Source organism: Anopheles merus, chromosome 2L (genome assembly GCF_017562075.2).
Source record: "Anopheles merus strain MAF chromosome 2L, AmerM5.1, whole genome shotgun sequence".
In the NCBI taxonomy this organism is placed as follows: Eukaryota; Metazoa; Arthropoda; class Insecta; order Diptera; family Culicidae; genus Anopheles; species Anopheles merus.
Genome location: NC_054083.1, coordinates 28,337,882 through 28,357,731, shown reverse-complemented (window position 1 = coordinate 28,357,731; position 19,850 = coordinate 28,337,882). Strand labels below are relative to the sequence as shown.

The 19,850-nt window shown below is 43.8% G+C and overlaps 2 protein-coding genes across 8 annotated transcripts in view; one reads left to right on the top strand and one right to left on the bottom strand.

The window, feature by feature from the left end:
• Positions 1-19,850, top strand: part of LOC121594935 (tensin-4-like) — a 61,082-nt gene that overhangs the window by 8,820 nt on the left and 32,412 nt on the right. For 5 of the 6 annotated variants that reach the window (XM_041918790.1, XM_041918788.1, XM_041918786.1 and 2 more), the window contains exon 3: positions 12,375-12,484. The exons of the other annotated variant lie outside the window; for it this stretch is intronic. The gene's annotated coding sequence lies outside the window, so the exon portion shown is untranslated. The remainder of the gene's footprint in view (positions 1-12,374; positions 12,485-19,850) is intronic. 6 annotated transcript variants of the gene reach the window in all.
• On the bottom strand, positions 17,128-18,822 carry LOC121594937. 2 transcript variants are annotated; one of them, XM_041918794.1, is made up of 3 exons: positions 18,734-18,822; positions 18,244-18,643; positions 17,128-18,166 (listed from the first exon to the last, which is right to left on the bottom strand). In XM_041918794.1, the coding sequence occupies exons 2-3, from the start codon at positions 18,610-18,612 to the stop codon at positions 17,606-17,608; spliced, it is 930 nt and encodes a 309-aa protein (XP_041774728.1). In that variant the 5' UTR covers positions 18,613-18,643; positions 18,734-18,822; the 3' UTR covers positions 17,128-17,605. The 2 variants fall into 2 exon arrangements, with proteins under 2 accessions (XP_041774728.1, XP_041774727.1); XM_041918793.1 differs by having other exon boundaries at positions 17,129-18,166; positions 18,244-18,815.

Below are 19,850 nucleotides of genomic sequence, written 5' to 3'. Positions count from 1 at the left end.
GCCAGTATCATTATTCCCTAAATCATTGAGTTTCACGTGAAGTTATCAAAATATCATCATTTGGATTTTGTCTGTAAATGAACTTTTAAAAAAGATGATTTTGTTCCGAATAGTAAAAGTTTAAAACTCACTCACTTCAATAATCTCAATTCTTTATCCTAGGATTTGGTGCAAGCAACGAATCCTCACATTAAGCTACTCATGTTGCTATTCCTGATCGTTTAAAGACTACCTGCAAGAACATGATCGTAGCGCACACTTTGATACACAGTCCTTTACAAGACCACCGACGATTGGCCGTCCCTTGCCGTTCTAGGGAATCTCCTCTTAAACGCATCACTTTTAATGCGCTGCTTGCTTTAATCGACGCGTGTAATTAACCTTCGAATGCTCGTCCGAACCTGCCTGTTGTTGTTGATGCTGTTGTTCGGCTGACACGTACAAGGTACACCCCTGAGGGGGTAAAAAAGGGAGAATCGGTAATGAAACACAAGCCAGAAAAACCGCACCGCAAAGCCACCTGGAATTCGATCCTTGCAATCGACCGGAATGCGTGAGTTTGTGTGTGAGTATGTGTGTGTTTGAGTACAGAAAGGTTCGGTTTAGTCTGTTTGATCGTTGTTTCGTAGAATGCTATCATTTTGTTCGAGGAAAAGATATTGGAATGGAAATAACTCGTCAGCTGTTACATGCATTTGATCTTGTATCATCACAAAAATTTGTTGCAAAATGTGCAAAATGGTTTGTTGGTCGATCAATCAACTTGAAAGAAGTGATAGCAAATCACAACCTTTAGTGAAACGATCCTCTTGGCCTAAACTCCGAATGAAGCATCTTACTACGCGCCATAATTCATCTCCCAACATCGCCGAAACGCGTTGTATGTAACGATTAATGGCTATTAACATGTAGCTAAAACGTTAGCCATCAAACCGTCGAACAGCACACCGGCTTCATGTACGACATAAAAGGTTATCCTAGTTTCGGTACGATAACTTTGAAAGAGAAGCTATTAACTAGTACATATACAGTATCACGATCTTACGATCAGTTTTAGCGGCAGTTGTGTACTCCATCAATGTACGCTGCAGATGATGGTGTGCCGTGTGAAATTACCGGCTTTTCATAAATGATTCAAGAGGGTTTGCTGTAAGTTCAATTTTATCAACTGGTTTCATCGATTTTTATCTTTCTTTTCTCCATCTCCGGGGTAAACGCTGCGATAAACAATTGATCGCGAATGAAAGCGGTTGAATTGAAGCGAATGAATTAACAAAGTTACTCCACACAAACCTTTCGGTAAATGAGGATTTTTCCACAAAATAAAGTGAATGCGAGCGATAAAACACAGTACAGTGCAGTGCGGTTGTCGAACAGCTCTATCGATAGCGCACAACAATCGCTGTTGATGACGCGATTGTTTCATTTGCCGATAGGAAACGAGGATCGGGAGACAACCCCACGGAACAATAAAATCACTTACTTCCCTTGTGTCGGGGGAGTGTCTTTTGGGAAAAGATTAATTTCGAAAAGCTCATAAAGCATCGGCAAATAAACGGGAATGGAACGATAAACTTTTCCAATTCATCGCTTCGGTTTCGGGCTGCGAAGCTTGAGGCGTTTCGCAAGCGACAAGCAGTGTTTGTCTTTGGCCTCGAGTCGAGTGTCCCGAAAGCGATGGGGCCTGGGCTGTATTGTGTCTTGGCAAGTAAATTTCAAACCAGTTTCATCTGTAAAATGCTATCAGTTTGTGTGCTTTCCGTTCGATTGTCAATGGTAGTGCAACATTGCTAATGGCTCGGTGTACAACGCCTTCTTTGTAGGATGGTTTGTTCTTAGTAAATTGAAAATACAAGTTCGAAGACAGAACTTATCTCATTGTAGCACTTACTACGATTTATTTGAAGCTGGTACAATCACGGAAAGAGCTGTCAACTGAAGAACGTCTTCCTTGTTCACTATAATCCTAACGGTGGGCCAGCATTCTGTGTAGTTGTAATCCGTGCCAAAATCTTTTCTTATTGGCGTAGTTTACTAACTCGTTCTCTCTCTCTCTCTCTCTCTCTCTCTCTCTCTCTTTCTCTCTCTCTCTTTCTCTCTCTTATACAAACTCTCACTATACATAGTATTCTAGTATCTCAATCCGAAATGGGGTTTTGTGTTCCAAGTAATTACTGTGTGTCGTACGAAATGATGTATAAACTGTTGAAATATAAAATATTTGCTTGGTGGTGCAAACCGGTACGAGAGGGTTTAGTCGCGTTGTGGTCGACTCGTGTGTGTGTGTTTGAGCGATTTAATCATCATTTGGAAGAGGACCAACTGATGCTAGTAGTGTTAGTTTGGAAGTATCACCGCGATCGAAAACAGCTCGAAGCATCGAAATCTCAACACACATGCACACATTCAACCAAACTTCCTGCTTGTTTGCCTTCCCCAGGCCACGATGCTGTAAAACGGATGCAATTTGCAGTTCGGTGCCACAGGTAAACCACAGTGCAGTCCTGTGGTGGTGACCCGAAATGTCCTGGGTCGATGTTTGCCAGTAGCAGTACACACATTCTGGTTGAAAGCTTCATTCGGACACGTGGGGAGTGCACAGGTTTAATTAGCTAGCCTGGTCGAACAATCTGGAAAGAGATGAGCTGCAAGACTTGTATAAAGTCTTTGTTTTGTCTCTCTCCCCCATCTGCAGTGAATAACTTTCACTCGCGGCAAGTAAAATAGAACCAACCGGCCAAATGTAACTGGTACTTGGAGAATGGTTTTGTTTTCTGCAATCCCCTACGGACGCTGTTGTCTGCTCTTTTCTGGCACCACTCTATACTATCTTAGCATTTTTCCATAGCCCGGTGGAATGAATGTGGCATACCGGCGGGTATGTATGGTTTTGTTTTCGTTTCGCATTCTCCGTGGTCGATGAAAATTTCCAATCAGGTCGTAATTGGCTGCAGGCTAATTTCCATCGCCTTCGTGTACCACCCATGTCCCTGTCCCTGTGGTAGCGATGTAATGTGTAGAACGACAATGGAATGAAAACTACCATCAGAAAGCTCTCACTGCTGTTTGTTTAAGACAATAATGAGAGCACGGGCATGAAAGCCTTTTTACTGCTGTTTGCTTCCTGCTTTTCACAGCATAATAACGGTTAGGAATGGTGTGGTTTTCATTTTCCATTAAATGTAGCGTCTGACAATGGATGGTTGCAGAATTTGTAATGTGAGATGGAGTTGAAACAAAAGAATATTTGTGTTTTTTTGGCACATTTTGTGTATGTGTATCAACATTTTGTTTAAGGGCCTTTAAAAAACTTTGTGAAAATTTAGATGTTTGAATGCGTTTTGCAGTAAAATACTTGCAAATTAATCATCCTGAAGAAATATAAAATGTACGGAATATGACGGAACCGTCCACATACTCATCTTAAAGAAACAATTCATTTTGACAAAGATTACATCTTTGAACAATTTCACTGCATTTGGTTGCGATCAGGTGATATTCCACTGTGATTTGATCGATGATTTTCGTCTGCATTTTTGTCTGCAAGACAATCTGACATCATCATTGACATCATTCATCTGGCATTTGCGGCGAATGAGGATAGTCAGGCAATAAAGCAGCGGGATGATTAATCGTTTATCTCTATTGCAACATTAATCGACCAACTGTGTGGTGAAAGCTGTACGTTTGAAGGTTTATTCAGAGTTTATAGATTTTTTGAGATATTTTGTGTTCTATCTTAAATAAAGATGAAATAAATTAACATCTTCTTTTGAGTGGGACGTGGCAATACATGAACAGAACAAATACATGTGCGATATCTGTGCAAAAGAATGTGTAATGAGCATTGAATGATTGAAACGTTTTGCGATTGAAGCATAACAAAATGCTCACAAAAGTCATCCCGCAACTCATTCAAAAGTGTACTTCTTGAAATGCTTCAGAAAGCTTATATTCCGACGGTTAAGTATCACGCGACCTGCGAATAATAGAACGAGTGCTAGCGAGGAATGGAAAACAAATCAGTTCTGTGATGGAGTGGATGCCAAATTTTACCTCCAAAAACACACAATCACGATCCTTACAAGTAGGGGCTGGAGAAGAAAAAAAGGGAATCGTTTCGCACCCTTCCTTCCCTCACCCCAGTTTGGTGGCTTTTTGGCTCTCATGAACCTACCGTGACTGATTGGATTCCGAGCAACCAGTTGCTCGGGAGATAGATTAACGTGAAAGAGCATGGCAACCGACACGGATACGAGAACGCAAGGCTCCATGGTTTCCTGCGCAGAGTAAGGCGAGCACATTTATGAATGGAAGTGATGATAAAGTGTGTTTACTTGTGCATACTTTCGGGCGCGTTGAAGGAACTTTGTTTATTTTTATACGCTCTTGTTCATGTGCATCTGTTTTGGGATTTTTTTGTTGTTGGGGGAATTGTACAAAAATATGTAAGAAAAGGAAAAAAAGAGAGGTTGTACACCAAAATAAGAAAAATCTAAAATCATCACTGGCCCCAAAATAGTTACCCTGGCAAAGGATGAAAGCTTAAATTTACCACCGGCAAAGGACTGGCGACAAGCGATGGATAAATGTTCCGCGTTTTGCCGAGGTAAAGTGAGTACGACATAATGGGGACTCATGTGTGACTGGGTGGTGCACCCGACCGCTTATCATGCGCATGAATATGAATGAGGGTAAATACACTTTAGAGTTGTGTGAATTTGATGGTGGCACAGCACTCACTCCCCTTACGCAAAGCACACGGGCAGAAAGCTCCATTATGCCGTTTAAGCTGTGTATGTGGTTGAATGGTTTGTATAAATACAGAGCGTTTTTTCTCTCTCTATCTCTCTGTTTATCCCAAGAAACAATTTGCAAATTAGTCGGAAAATTAAGGTACCGAAACGCAGATTTGTGCGGGCGACGGCATTTTGCTGTTGAGTTTTGAATATTAAATTAATTTTGGAAGTGACTTCATCGTTACATGGAGAGCACTTGTCGCTGTTTTCGGCACAAACACAAAGCAAGCATAAAAACCAAAATGCAAAACTGTGGTCAAAATTTGTGTAACCAAATTCCGGTTTGCTTGCTGTTCAAATCCGTCAAGCAAAATGCTTCCGCACACGTTCCGGTTGCGGGTTGGTAAAGCATATAGCAATTTCGGTTTCCCATTTACTGCTGCACACCGAGAATCACTTGAAATGTGTCACCCATCATCGAAGGCGTCCCTTCAAGAGTGGTTTGCTTCGAATGGTTTCGAATCGTTGGAAAGTGTATTCGAGACAATCTTACACGTATGTGTGTGTGTATTTTTATTGAGAAACCTGCAAGAAGTGAAAAGCAAAATATTCACATCCGGTCCAGGTGCCCGATTATCGCTTCCCCGTTTGCGAGTGGGTATCGCGTCAAGCGATTCGGGTTCCGATACTTGAAATCGTTCCATCGCTTCGGAAGTGCCACCGGTTCACGCGCTGCCAGAATGGACTGGCAGCCAAACGTGCCTGGTTCGGGGTGGAATTTATGCCAGGTCACGTGAGAAAGCAAACTTTGGCGTACAATAATGTCAAAGTTTTCGTTTCCCGCTTTCTTCGCTTTCCTCAAACCCCCTTGGTGGTGGAAATGTGTTTGCGGCTTGGAAGCGTTTGTCATCGAAGGTACACTTAAACGGTGCTTACGAAAATGTCGCTCGACGGTGTGGCAGGGACTGGGAGAGTGAGACGGAGAAAAAAAACACACACACACACATCTACGATCTTTCAAACATCGTTTAGCGGGCGCAAGTAGAATGGGAAAGAAAAGGAGACTCATATGTCGTCTCACAACCCAGGGAAGTGGGGTGCTCGAACACCAAAATTGACGGTGTTAAGTGAGATGAGATGTTTCCCAAGAAAACACACACACTCACGTACACAATCTTTAGTTGTGGTGTGAGGGCTGCCCACTTGTCCTTTTTCGATGGAGCGAAATACAAGATGTTTTTGTGCGGTTGTGCGGTTCGACAAATCATTTAGTCTCGATATGTATCGCTCGCACATTGGTTGGATGACGATAGGCTCCTTTTGATAAGTGTATCATTCGGCGAATTGAAATAGAATATTGATAGAACATGGGAACGTTACAAACTTGTAGTTTAATGGGTAAAGTTTCATAACATTTAAAATTACCAAATCTTCTACTTTCAACTTTCAAGAGAATACTATTAAACCCCTAAATTAAGGTTGATTGCCTCTGGTTCTATTGTATTGTAATTTTTAATTAAATTACATACCAATTCCTCACACTCAATGCGTCACAAAAAAAAAACAAACACGCCGAGCAAAACGGTGCCATAAATGTGTCTTCTAAATGCTTAAGATAACATCCGGTTCGCTCAAAACAGCACTGAATGATGATGAATAGAAAAAGAAAACGTTGAAAAAATTTAATTTAGACGCATCGTCTCGGAAGCCTTTGCTAGCATTAATTACGACTTCCGCGTGCCATAGTTTGGATAAGTAATTAGAGCGCTGCGACTTTACGGCGCGCAACCGCGGTTCTGACGAGCGTGAGCCAGAAGAACCAAGTGACATGATTAAATAAAATGTTTCATCTCCCTATCCAACGGGCGGCGAATTGTGAATTCGGCAGACGAGGGTGTTAGCCTTTGTTCACACACGCACACACACCAATGCGCGCCGCTGTGCCTGTTTGGAGGAGATGGTTTAATGCGAAGTTGAAGTTAACCTACATTCGCGCTCAGTTTCAGAGCGAAATGGGGAAAAAACACAAGTTCGGATGAGTTGAGTGTAGTGCGCTTCTAACGAATAATTAGCATATCCAGTATCGTTTGCTTCCCTTGGGTTTTGTTTTTTTTTTGCCTCGACCGCATCTCGCCTGAAAGTTCCTAATGAATACATTAACATAACACATCAAAACACACGGCGGACAAATAAATCGCCGGAATGTGCAGCAAAGTGAGGAAGAATGGAAGATGTAGCACCAGCCTCTTTTGCCAATCTTGTTATGTTTCCTCATGCGCTCGGGCCCGTCCTGTGTGTGAGGCTTTCACTTTTGCCTAGTTTTCTCTGCATTCGTTTGGAAAGGTAGAAGAAACGTACTTGACCTTTTTTTCCGAAGCTGCACTAGCTGTGTCGAATACATGAATAGAAGGTGCCGGTCCGGGTTAAAGTTAGAGTGTGAACACATCGTGTCCGCTACACTGCCAACCGTTACACAAACACAAAAGCAAAACACATTAAGAGGATGCGCAAAAACACTTGCAGCCTGGAGTGCAGCCTGTTCATTAGCGGTGCAAGGATATGCTAAGCAGTGCAGCGGCGGTGGCAAAAAAACTAGATGCGGAGTTAGTTTATATTTGCATACAGACATCGTACAATATGGGCAGAGAATGTTGCAATGGTGGCCGTTTGGGTACTGTACAGTTCCTTCACGATGTGTGTCAAGGTTTCGGCAAAGGAATGCAAAGGATGAATGAAAGGCGAATGAGAGCATCATCTTTGATGTTGATGGTTTAATAAGCGAAAGACGTTGAGTGACACAACTGTGATCTGTGAGAAAACCAACACCCATTACAGGTCGGTTATTTTCTTTTCATAGCTGTGTTTGAATAGAAAGATGAGCCAAAAAAGGAGTGGAACAGTTGAGTAAGCTCTTATGCGTGACAGCCCTAATAACTGCTGAAAGTACTTATGCAACAAACTTGTCCCAGGTGCTAATTTCGCTTTGAGTTACTGTGTTGTTATGCGTTATGGGTGTATTTGAGGATTGAAAGATCAAGAAGAGTAGTGTAATTCCATCGATTTTGGTGTGGTGAAGTCAAATTTGGTCCGGTTTCGAAGTATAGACGTCATCTCGTACGACTTAACAACATTCCCGCCATGGGTTCAAGGCACAAATGGACCGTGTCACCATTCGTAGTGCTGACTATCCTGCTATGGGTAATTAATAAGTTACTGTACGCCAAGCACACTAGTGGTATAACGACAGGCCTGCACCAACAACGGTTGCTGTGCCAAAGAAGAAAAGAAGAAGCCAAATTTCAATCTACAATCAGCAATGGCATACGTTATCTTTCTGCGTGACTAAAATTTATACGACATACCGATTTAAGGTTCACTTGGTGAAAGAGCGAGTGAAAGAAAATGAATTTTCACATATTTCCTAATCACAATGTGTCGTTTCTAACAAATTAGCCAAAAGTTGTCGTTTTAAACAAATTATATGCATTGTTTATGAAAATTATTGTTTATTTCATATGGAAGCAATATCGTTTTGTTGAATTTTTAAGTCAACTTTAAACGTCCCCATAATTTGAACAATATTCTCTGTTTTATTGTGAAAAAAGTGTAAATAGTTGAAGAGTAAAATAAGCTTTCGTTTGGTATGAAATGTTTAATCTTTTGAGGCCTATATATTATGATATAAAAGCAATATATCACATTAATTTGTACCCGATCCATAAATGGATATATAGATCGTTCTGTGGCGATCAATACCGCATCTCTATATAATGGTTATATATTGCAATAACATATGTCCTTCACAAACGGAATGAATTTATGTTTCAGGTTGATCATAATTTACTCATTAGTGTTTCACACAATTTACGATCAAAATGAACCTTTAGACTGGAAGCTGTAAAAGTCATCCTTTCTCGGGTGTAGAAGTAGGTGCAACACAGCCAAGTAATTGTATCGTTCATGTAATTGCCCACAGAACGATATTCGGAATGTTTCCCTTGAGCTCGTACGTGATCTGGCTATCGATCATACGGAATTACAATCAACTGCTATGCAAGTTCAGTCGCTGGTGTACGCTGGTTACTGTACACTATTAATCCAGAACCATTTAATTAGCATCGTCAAAAGCTTCGTTCAATTAAATGCTTGCTTTATACCATTCCCTTTCCTCCCCAACTCGACGTGGATAAACAAAAGATTTCCCCTACCGAACCCAAACGAAGTAGTTCCCTAAAGAAAATTGAGCTGCATATTTCGCATTATATTCCATCAACGTGGACAGGGATTTCAATTTATCATCTCCTATCGGCAGGTTGACGGCTACAGGTAAGCGTCCCTGTAAATGCTTTCCTGGAAGCGATTTCCTTTTTTTGTTTGTTTCTTTGCTGCGTGCAACGAGGTACGTGATTGCGGTCCGGAAACATCGTGAAATGAATTTCTTCGTTGAGTGTATCACGCTGTCCCGAGACAGAACCGTCACCGTACATCAAACGAAGCTGCCGGCTGCATTTGCCATGGGAAATGGGATTTTGGTGGAATTTGGCCGGCCGCTGCTGGTGCAAAGCGTTGTTGCGTTCGAACATGTGACCAAACATTTTGCCGAAAGGATACTTGTGCTTGTGCTTTCGCTGGGTTGATGTGATTGGATGCTAAGCTCGTGTTGGTATAGGGTGTTTAGTGAAGAGTTGTGGTATTGTTTGGAAGATATTGCAGGATCATTATTGTTATGCTTTTTCGATTGTTCACATGGTAAACACCAAAACACAAAATCTTTTTCGATTGTTCATATGGTAATAACACAGCACGAATATGATAAATTAATTTGCATGTTGTTTGGTCTTTTGGACTGGAATTACATACATACATTAACTATAAATCACCAATTTCACCATCGATGCACCCTGTACTGCACCGAACCAGTATGTGTACTGTAACATCGGTCGGCGCAAGATCCTTGCTCCTTTCTTCGCCGCAAATTCCCACCATTGCAATCCTATTGCAGTAGTGCCGCCGCTTCCCCCATGGACAGTGTTGTCCGTGTAGTTGTGCGGTAATAAATCTCGCCACAACAAGCGAACTCCAGAAATGGGGCAGCCGAAAATACGTACTGCCAGTACAGCATCATATATCACTTTCACGTAGCCACCCGATCGCACAGTGTACGGGCGCGCAGCAGTCAAGTGGCTCGCACTATCCAGCGAACGTCCAGCAATCGGCAATGCGGAACTGCACTCAAGCCCTCCACTGCTGGTTTTTATCCGTCCCATCTACTGTCCCGGGTTGGGTGCATCCGACTTTACACCGACTGCTCGCTGCGATGCTAATGACAACCGAATCGGTTCGCTAACTTGCAGTGCCCCGTTGCAGCTGGTGAGTGCATCCTTCTAGCTCGTACTTGCCGGCGGGTTAACTTCAGGCGGGCTTTTGTGGGGAGGTCAAACCCGTTCCGTTTGCCACCCTGGTGGGAGATTAATGAGTGCACGAGTGCGCCACACATGCCCGGCGTTCTGCTTCTCCCCAGGACCGAATTGTATCCTCGCGGCCGTACAGTTGAATGTGTGTCACAGTCAGCTGATGAATTAGAAGCATGGACACTGTACTGCACTGTCCGATATTAATTCCAACCCAATCGGGGGGAGGGGCGGGGGACCGCCGCAGCTTATTATAGATAATCAAATGAGCTTCCGATCGGGGTGTGTTTTGAAGAAATGCTACCACAGTTTAGCTATCCCGGACCGAGAGATACGGTTGGTCCGAGTGACTGAATTATGGACACCGTACGGTACAAACTGGTCCTGGACAGTAGGGATGCTGGGGGCGATTTCGATGGTCTGGCTTTGATTGCACCTAATAGAAGGCATTAATTTCCATGCACAACGATTTTGAATGGGAGATATCTGGGCCGGATTTATGGGCGATATTGTACGCGTGGAGTAGATCTTGATATGAAGGGTTGTAGCGTTGTAACACTATTTGGTGGGACGCTGTGCCTGCCTGCTTGGTTGTTTCTTCTGGGAAATGAAGCATTCGGATTTGAATTCAGCAGAAAAAATTGGAATATTTAAAGGATTTTTCAAATTCCATCTACAACTTTCCATCTCGATTATTAACCGCTTCAAACTCATTTAGCCTGTCGATCGTTTGCAGAGCCCAACGGTACTAAACTTTGCCCATTTATCCTGATCTCCTAGGAAAGCCAATCCAATCAGCAATTGAATCGATACGGAGAATCCACTATCAGTCAAGCAGCTTTCGATGACATTTGCAGAAATAAGCTCAAGTTTCTGGTAAAGTCACACACACACACCCTACCCCCCTACCCCAAAAAAAAAACAAAAAGCTATATATTTCCACCAAAAATTGAACGGACATTTGTTCACGTGGGATGGACAACTTTTCAGCTTAGTCACTTTGGAATATGGAAGAAAAAACACAGAAAAGAAACGAACAAAATAAATAAAGCAAATGATATTACGCGGAAAACTTTTTTTACCCCCAATGCCGTGGGGTTGTCCAAATCGTGACAACACGGCAAAGCGCCAAAAGGCGAAACGCCGCAATAACGATGCCAAAGCGGGCCGGCTTCGTGATTGACACTTGATTTACTTACTTTTTCCCTCCCCCCAATTCTCTCGTTCTCCCCGGGACGACGGCCCTCTACCGTCCCATTCCGTGCATTTATTACATCTGTCTGGCAGTGTCGCCCGCGCGCGCCAGCGTTCCCGTTTGGTGAAGCATAGTGAAAGCACGCTCATCATCATCATCGTTTGGGTGGAGCAGCAGCAGCAGCAGCAGCAGCAGCAACACGCAATGTTTTTATTTCGTACTTTTCATCTGCTCGGCATTGGCTCGTGCCCTATGGTTTTGCTGTTGACAAACAGGGCAGTGTAACGGGGGAGGGGAGGCGGCGGCCACATGACATCGAAATCTGACATTGAGCGCTGACGCGCGCTGTATAGATTTTGCCCGGTGCCCCGGTGGAAGCGCCGCGAGCCATTTAATTGAATTTGTTCAGGGATTATTTTCAGCTTTTTTGCTTCCTTGGCGATTCGAGGGAAAATTATTGCCTTTTTGTTTAAAGTTATAGTACGGAGAAAATGAGTTTTTACCCGGAAAAGCGTTTCATTTCCGAGCAGCGCTTTATGTGGAATGTGTCAAACTTTTCGGGAGAATAAAGTTATTTAATTTGGTCACAAAACATGGCTGGAGCATGTGACTTATCAATCTGGGTACAATGATGATGATGATGCTGATGTTTATATTGCAACATCATCTATGTGGTTCAACTTTTTAATTCGAATTGTACCGATGTTGTTCACGTTTTCCCTTGCTCGAAGTGCACAGCAAGGCATCTGATCTACAGTGCAATTGCATCATTGTATCAACATCGTACCAAATCTCTAGACTCTCCCCCTTCGAAGCAGTCGTGCTACATTTCCTTCCCGACTTACCACTCTGCAGAGTTTTTCCTTTCGGAAAAATCAAAGCACCAAAGGAATTGTGTGTATACACACTGCACTCGCTGCCGCTCGTTTCGTTCACCGTACGCTGTGCGGTACGGTTTTAATTACCTCCTTTTTTAGACATTGCCCATACCTAACCACGCTCCCTTGTTTTTCCTTTCATCTTTTGTAGGTGATACGACGGTGCATAAGGGCAGCATACAGTGCCGCGCGACGGTACAGCGCTGCAGCACTCCCCGCTTTGCAGCAGCAAGGGCAACTCAGCGGGATTGTTATGTTAAGGTAAGGCAGCTCGATTTATGCTTTTTGGTTTTGCTTGTACATTTTTTTGTAGTTTTGTTGTGTGTGACAACAGTGTTGCCTCACAGCTGCAGGCTTTATGAGGTGTGTGTGTGTGAGCGTGTGTAACATAATGTATACTGATCAAGGAACGGCCATATAAACGATTATAATTGTGTGCCTTAATACAGTGAAAGGGACTTTTGCGCGATTTTTTTTAATACCACTATGTTCATTGCATATTAAATCAAAAGGGTAATGTTTCAATCGTATGTTCAAACGAAGAAAAATGCGAGCAACGAATTGCCATTTCACGCCTCGAATCGAAGAAACGAATCGAGATTCACCCCAGAAAGGGGTAATAAAGTTCTGCAATTTACACTAATGGATAAACATCTTTCAAAATGACACCATTTTTTTATGCGGCTGCTGTTGTTGGTAAAATCCTCGCTTTGTCTTAAATTCTACAACTGATAGCTTCCGCGCCAAGCGACACGAAAAGGATGTTGAGTAGGATATAAATTGCAAAGAGCAAACTCTTGTCAAAAAAGTGCATCACACGAAGGTACGCATTTAATTTTCGTTGACCTACAAAACAAAAGCAAACAAAAGCTCTAAAAACAACCACAACCGCGGGGAATAATGATCGTGAAAAACTTTCACAACGATCCGGCGAAACCCTAAAATCATAACGGGATCGCTCGAAAAGGACATGGTAAAAGCGGCCGGCAGAAACGCATCATCATCATAATTATCGTCCCCGCAATGCATGCTCCCCCCAAACCGACCACAACAGCTAAAAAGGATAACACGCAGAGCGCTCGCGTCACACAACCAACCCGGAAGGCAGGCCCGCGTTGCTTGCCCTTTTGCTTTGCTTTGCTTTGATCGACTCGTCTTTGCTCTGAACTGTTAATCGTGCGAAAGTGCAGCGAAGAGTGAGTGAGTGAAATCAAAGAAAAAGACGCTCCACCAGCCGGCGATGGGCCAGCACGGCGCGTTGGAAAATGACACAACCTTCCCTTTGGTGCGATGAATTCGCTCGCCCCATTGCGCCCAAATGTGGGACGAGTGAGCATATGTAATGTATGCACATAAATAATCCAGCCAGCGTACAAAGCAAACCCCCCAAACAACACTACAATCACTTGCAAGAAGAAAAAACTGTAGAATCAGGATTTGCCAACGGTTCAGCCGGTGGATTGAGTTTTCTCGTTCGCTTTGGTTATTGTTCAAGCGCAGTCGATGACGCAGCAGCATAGTTATAAAGCAACGACAAAAAAAAAGCCAGAAATCGTCTCTTGAGAGAGCGAAAAGCGATTTGACACACATCGGCAGGGGGTTAATCTTCCCTATGGAGAGTAAGGCTGGCCCCCGATACCGTTAAACGGCAAGGGCAGCGAATGCAGAAACGAAGCAAAAGAGCGAACCAAACATTATGAATGAAAGCCTTTTTGTCTTGGCAGCACCGTTTGCCAAAAAGCTGCATCGCGCGATTGTTTTATGGCACCGCCGTCCGTTTATGCTTCTGGTAGGGATGGCGAGCAACAAAAAAAAAAAACGGGGGAGAAAATGAATTAAAAACACATGCATCGTGGGTCCCTTCGCTGGCGTACGAAAGTGGGCGCGAAAAGGGTCACAAAACTAAGGCTGCCGAAAAGAGCAGGAAAAAACATATGTTTTAATGTTTCCCCCAACAAGAAGGATGAGGATGTGTGAGCAGTGTAAAAATAGAAAATAAGTGCCCAAAAGCGAACAGGAAAAGATGCAACCTCAGAATAAGGGCAGCCCCCGCGGGAAGATTAATTTGAAATGCATGCGAAAGTGAGCAGAGTCGGGCTCCGTGCTGGGCCGCGTACTGCCGTTGCGCATCCGTTAGCAGGGACGCGCGTGTGCCTCGGTGGGAGTCTGTCTGTGCGTGTGTGTTTACCGTTGCTTTTAGCTTTGGTTTTACACTACACGTAGCGTTAGTGTGTGTGTGTGTGTGTGCGTGTGTATGTGTGTGTGTGTGGTTGTGAATGCATTTTAAAACAAACGGCTGCAGAAACATGTAATTTGTTTTCCCTCCCCAAAAAAAACCCCTCCAGCGTATACGGGACAGTGTCGGCACGCGGATGAAAAGGGATGGTAAACCGACGGTCGGTCGTCATCTTCTGCTAATGCTCTTGTGCGATTTTCGCAGTCCCAGGTGGTAAGGTTTCCTTTCCCTTCCTATAGTCGCAGTGTGTCGAACGCGAACGACTCGGGCGGACTATGCACCAGAGTCGCTACGATTTCGTACGGTTATTGCAGTACCCAGCCGAAGGGGTTAAAGGGGTGGTCATGCCGAGGGAATGGGGCACGGTGTTTGCAAGCGCGGCGGGTCATGGATCACACATGCCCCGATGCAACGGCTGCGGTGCTAATGAGAAGGGGAAGGAGATGTCCTTTCGGCATTTACGGTACGCTTTCATCGTCATTGTACGATGGAGGAATGTGGTTTCTCAGTGGCTGAAATGCATTTCTGTTTAGGGTGGTAGTTTAGGAAAGGTACATAGGTTTAAACTGCTTAAAATTTAAAATAAATTATTTTAGCTATGTTTTTACATTTGTGTGTCTTAATGATGAGAGGTCTTATTATATAATTCTGAGAGAAAAATTCCAAAAGAGTTTGTAAAATGTTTCAGATTGATTAGCTTAGAGGACTTTTGGTCTTTCGGTTTGGTCAGATTGCTATAACGATTGTGTTCAAGTATTATTAAATTAACATAATAATCGAGGGGTGATTTTTTTCAATAAATGATGCTCATCAACAGAATAATTATTTAAGTTCGTCGCAGCAATTTTCATTTTTCCATAAAAAAAATTCGTTTTTTCCGCAATTTTCATTTTTTCCGTAAATCAAGGCAACAACCCTGAAGAGCTGAATGGTCCTAAAGACACAAGTCTCCAAATAAATTCTCAAAATAAAGTAAAATAAAAACTACAAACAAGAATGACCACGGTAAAGAAAATGTGACAATGATTTATGCTTGCAAATGAATGTCCCGTTTCAAGATTTCCGCTTCGCTACATTCTTTCCACGCGTGCACAGGATGCTTTGGTGCGCTGTTCCTTGGGCAGCTTAAGGCTGACAAGATGCACAACCGCTCCGGAGGGCGGTAGTGAGGCTCTCATGTGAAGATGATTAATTCACCTCTAATGTGGCGATCCTTGATATGCATGTAATCGACGTGAGATTGCATATCGAATGTAGAAACGATGGAAAATATTATTAAAAAAAAAACCCCTGTCCAACTCTCAAAGATGGAACGTCTTCGGCCGATATGCCGACATAACAAATTAGCAGGTATAAAGGTAAGAAACAGACAAACAATACTCACGAATGCTGTACGATGCAAGGGGTTGAAATGTAGAGAATATTAATGAAAGTGCACAATGGACCATGCGACGTGCAGGAGTGGGCAGGTCGAAAGCGGGCGCCTCGACTTCGCAATGCAATTGACACGCATTAATTCGTGTAATGCTGATAGATTGCATCGGTTCGTTGGATCGGCTGGCCCGTTGTTATCAGTAGATGATTAATGGTGATTAGCGGGCCGTGGCGTATGTAGCGTCGTGTTTTTTTTTCTCTCTCTCTATGCGTGCTATAATCCCCGTTCGATCTAGTCCGTACACCCAGGATGCGGAAATAGGGATTAACGCGAAATCAATAATCGTTTGCGATGTGCTTTGCCAGTAATTAGACGGCTAAGCATAATTTGTGAGGAATGCGTGCGTATACAAGCTTAAATTAAATTGATCGAACGATGAAGATGGCATTTGTTGCATGTATGCTTAAATTTGATGCATTTTTGGGTCACTAAATTGATGGGACAGTTCCTCGATATGATGGACGGATTTGTTCGTTTCGTTTGAGAAAATAATATTGAAATCGAATTTGTACATTGATTCAAATATAAATTCTTTTAAATTTTTTATTATTTTCAATTGGAAATACTTCCTGGCTATTTAGATTAGGCTTATTTTGTAAGTAGAATTATTTCTGATAGCTTCTTCTCGAGATAGTTCATGAAACAGTAGCGGAATCATTTGCTAGATCAGCTTACATATTGCATCAGTTTCTGCAGTAGGATAGATTCGTTCCTTGAATGAGACATTTACAGGTTCAGTTCTTAAATTGGCATAAATTCAGTAGCAGTTCTAGGACATGGAAATGGATAGAAGATTTGTTCCAGGATCGGTATGGGTTCAATATCAATTCCAGGAACAATATGGGTTGAGTATATGGTATATGGTATATATGGTATGTGAGGCATGAGATATGTGCCGGGATCTACATGGGTTCAGCATCAGTTCCAAGACCGAAAAAGGTTTAAGATGTACACCACATTCAGGAGCAGTAAGCATTCAAGATCAATTCCAAGATCGGTGTGGTATCAGGAACATTGTATGGACTGATATGAGCATGGTACAGGTTCTAGGACCGGTGTAGGTTCGGGAGCAAAGCTAAGGATTGTTTGAATTTGTTACTCGTCCCAGATATCAGAGCAGACCGACAAGAGCTCCGAATCAGTTTCACTTGGATTCGAGAGACTGCTGGGAATTGTATTGTCCTTTTAAACACATTTGCTAGCACCCTGGAGTTATTGGATATTGCTATTGGATTGCGAAAATGATGAACACTTAAACTGCATTGTTTTAATGTGATGATGATTGATGATTCTTCATATTTTAGATCCATGCTTAATTATTTATTTTGTATCTACTTTCGGAACAAAAAATCATCTTTTCATATTTATTTAAGCTAAATTCGACCGGCCACATTGTACTTCGCTTTACATTACTCATTATTCACAACTTTTGTCATATTTTTACACAAAAATTCGTTAAATTGCACATACTATCATCATAGAAATAACCGCTCAAATTAAGCTTGTCGACAATTACCCGCTGCTCACTGTTGTGTAAACCTTCCATTTTTCGTACACCTCACCACAATGAACCTTTTAGTGATTATTACTTCCATTGTGCACGGATGCTGCAACCAGACCCAACAACTCACCACACCATAACGGATTGTTTGAACGGTCATGTAACACACAACACGTCGCAGCACGCGTCCTTCCCCGCATCCAGCTTCCCCTACCCGAGCAGACGTCGGCAGTGACGAAACTGTTGCTCACAAAGTTTGCTCTGCCGCTGGAACTCTGCCTCAGACGGTAGATTGGCGTGTATGCCTTTCAGTATCTCTTCCCCGTTTGGTGCCGCATGGTTGTCTGACGCCTGCTCACTGCCACCGCCCGATGGACCCGGTCCCTTCGACAGTACAGTGTCCCGCACGACGTTCTGCATCTTCCAGATGAAGGGTTTCACCTTGCACATCAGCAACCGGATGCAGTCGGTGTCCTCTGGGGCGTACCGGTCGAGCTGGTCCATCTCGCGATCCAACCGTTCGGCCAGATCGGTATTCTTGACCTGGTCCAGCAGCACACGGAACCGCTTGGACGGATTGCGCAACAGCCAGTCGAGCGGGTTGCTGTTCGTGCCAGACTGTTGGCTTTCGTTGCTTTGCGATGGTTCCGATTCGCCCGTCAGCGGTGGGGCCGTTGGAAAGGTTGGGAATGAAGGGGCACTATTTTGAGCGTTTGCTGATGCGGTGTCACCGAGGGACGGTGACCGGAAGGCACCCAAATTTGTCCCAATCTGCAGACGGGTAGAAATGCAGGAGAAAAGGTATTACAACAGTCGCTTACAGAGGGAGTGGTGTCAGCGAGCCTTACGATGTGTGCCAGGAACACGATACCGTTGACCAGCATTGCACCGAGCTGGCTACCATCCAGCCCGAGCAGCTTCATCATGATGGTCATCATGGAGGGCGTCTGGCCGAGCAGTCCATCAACGACACCGACGCTGTCGGTGGCTTGGGCCGCCGGCCGCTGCGGTTCCTGCGTGCCGCGGCGTGTGGCAAACCCCTTCGCCACCAGGTCGGCCACGTCGGCAATCGTGTTGATGCCGAACAGTTTGCCGGTCGTTTTCAACCCCTGCTGAATGTCACCCATCAGGTCGGCTGCAATCCGATCGGGCATGGCCAGTACGAGCAGCAAGCCGGTCAACCCGGCCAACAATGTACCCCACGCTCGGTGTCTCATTACGTACCACACGCAAAAAAAACCTGCACAACTAAAACAACCAACACGCACACACGGAAGAAGAGACAATGTTAGACGGAAAGGACGTTGGTTTTGGGTAACGTTTGCTGGCCAGAATTACTAGTTTTTTTGCCGATAAAGGAATCACACTCTTTAGCCACCGTGGGCGAGGTTGTTGGAGTTGTCCGCTTTTGGTCGGTGTCTCGTGCGCAACTGAAACCGAACACTCGAGACGTACGCTCGTCTTTCCTCGGGGTACGAATACTTGCCTCATTTTCCGCCGGGGGGGAAGAGTCGGGCTTTTCGCTTGGGCTCCGTTTTGCAAAATGGGAAGACACCGGAAAACTGTCATCATCATCATGATCGCTCGGTACGCTATTGTGCACTGCTGCTGCTGCTGTTGCTTATTGTTACTCCACCGAGGGTGCTGGTGCCGCTCGAGCATATCGGGTGACGATGGTTTTGTCGGTGCGGTGCACCTTGAGGACACCTTTTCCTCAACTCTTTTGTGAAGCGGCGGGATTAGAGCACTTGCGCGAGTGTGGCTTTTGTGGGCGACAGTTTACTGGTCGCTGGTCTGTCTGTCTGCTGCTGCTGCTGCTGCTTACCCATGCAAAGAAGTGCGTCAAGTGCGTCCAAGCCCGGCTGGCACGCACCAGCGTTGTGTAGTGATTTTGAGGACAACGGCACAATTTACACATGCCCTTCGGGTGCAGAATGAGCACATCCGTTTGTGTTTTGTGTATTGGAATGCAGAGTTTGATTTTCGCACCGAGATAAACTGGGTTTGCTTCCAAAAGCAATGCCCCTGTAATGATTTAATTCGAACTCTAGACCGAACGTCTATTTGCTGTCTATCATTAGCGCTTACCGAGCTTGACTGATGCTTTAATCTTCATTGCTTTCCAATTCCTCCGAATTGTTGCAATTGACTGGAACCAAGCGTTAGCATAATGAGCTTTAAGCTTGAACGGCAGTGGTGAGAAATCTGGAGTCCTATTCATTTCCTAACACATATAAGAGAAATTGTTTGAATTGATGTTTGATGGCAGTTCGTACGGTTCAATACTGGCATCTTTCAATTTTGCTAATTGGCTTAGAGAATGGTAAGAAGTCGAGCACTATTTGTGCAAAATACGGCTGCACTTTTCGACGGAAATGCCTCGTATATTAACAAAAACGGTAGAACAAAATAGTTTCGATGCACTAACTATTAACTTTGAATGTAAATCATCAAG

What these genes read in the sequence shown, in the direction of transcription:
- LOC121594937 (XM_041918794.1), bottom strand. Translation starts at nt 18,612, where the DNA reads ATGAGACACCGAGCGTGGGGTACATTGTTGGCCGGGTTGACCGGCTTG. An exon ending in TCGTGTTCCTGGCACACATC is followed by an intron (nt 18,167 to 18,243) that starts GTAAGGCTCGCT and finishes ACCCGTCTGCAG; the next exon opens with ATTGGGACAAATTTGGGTGC.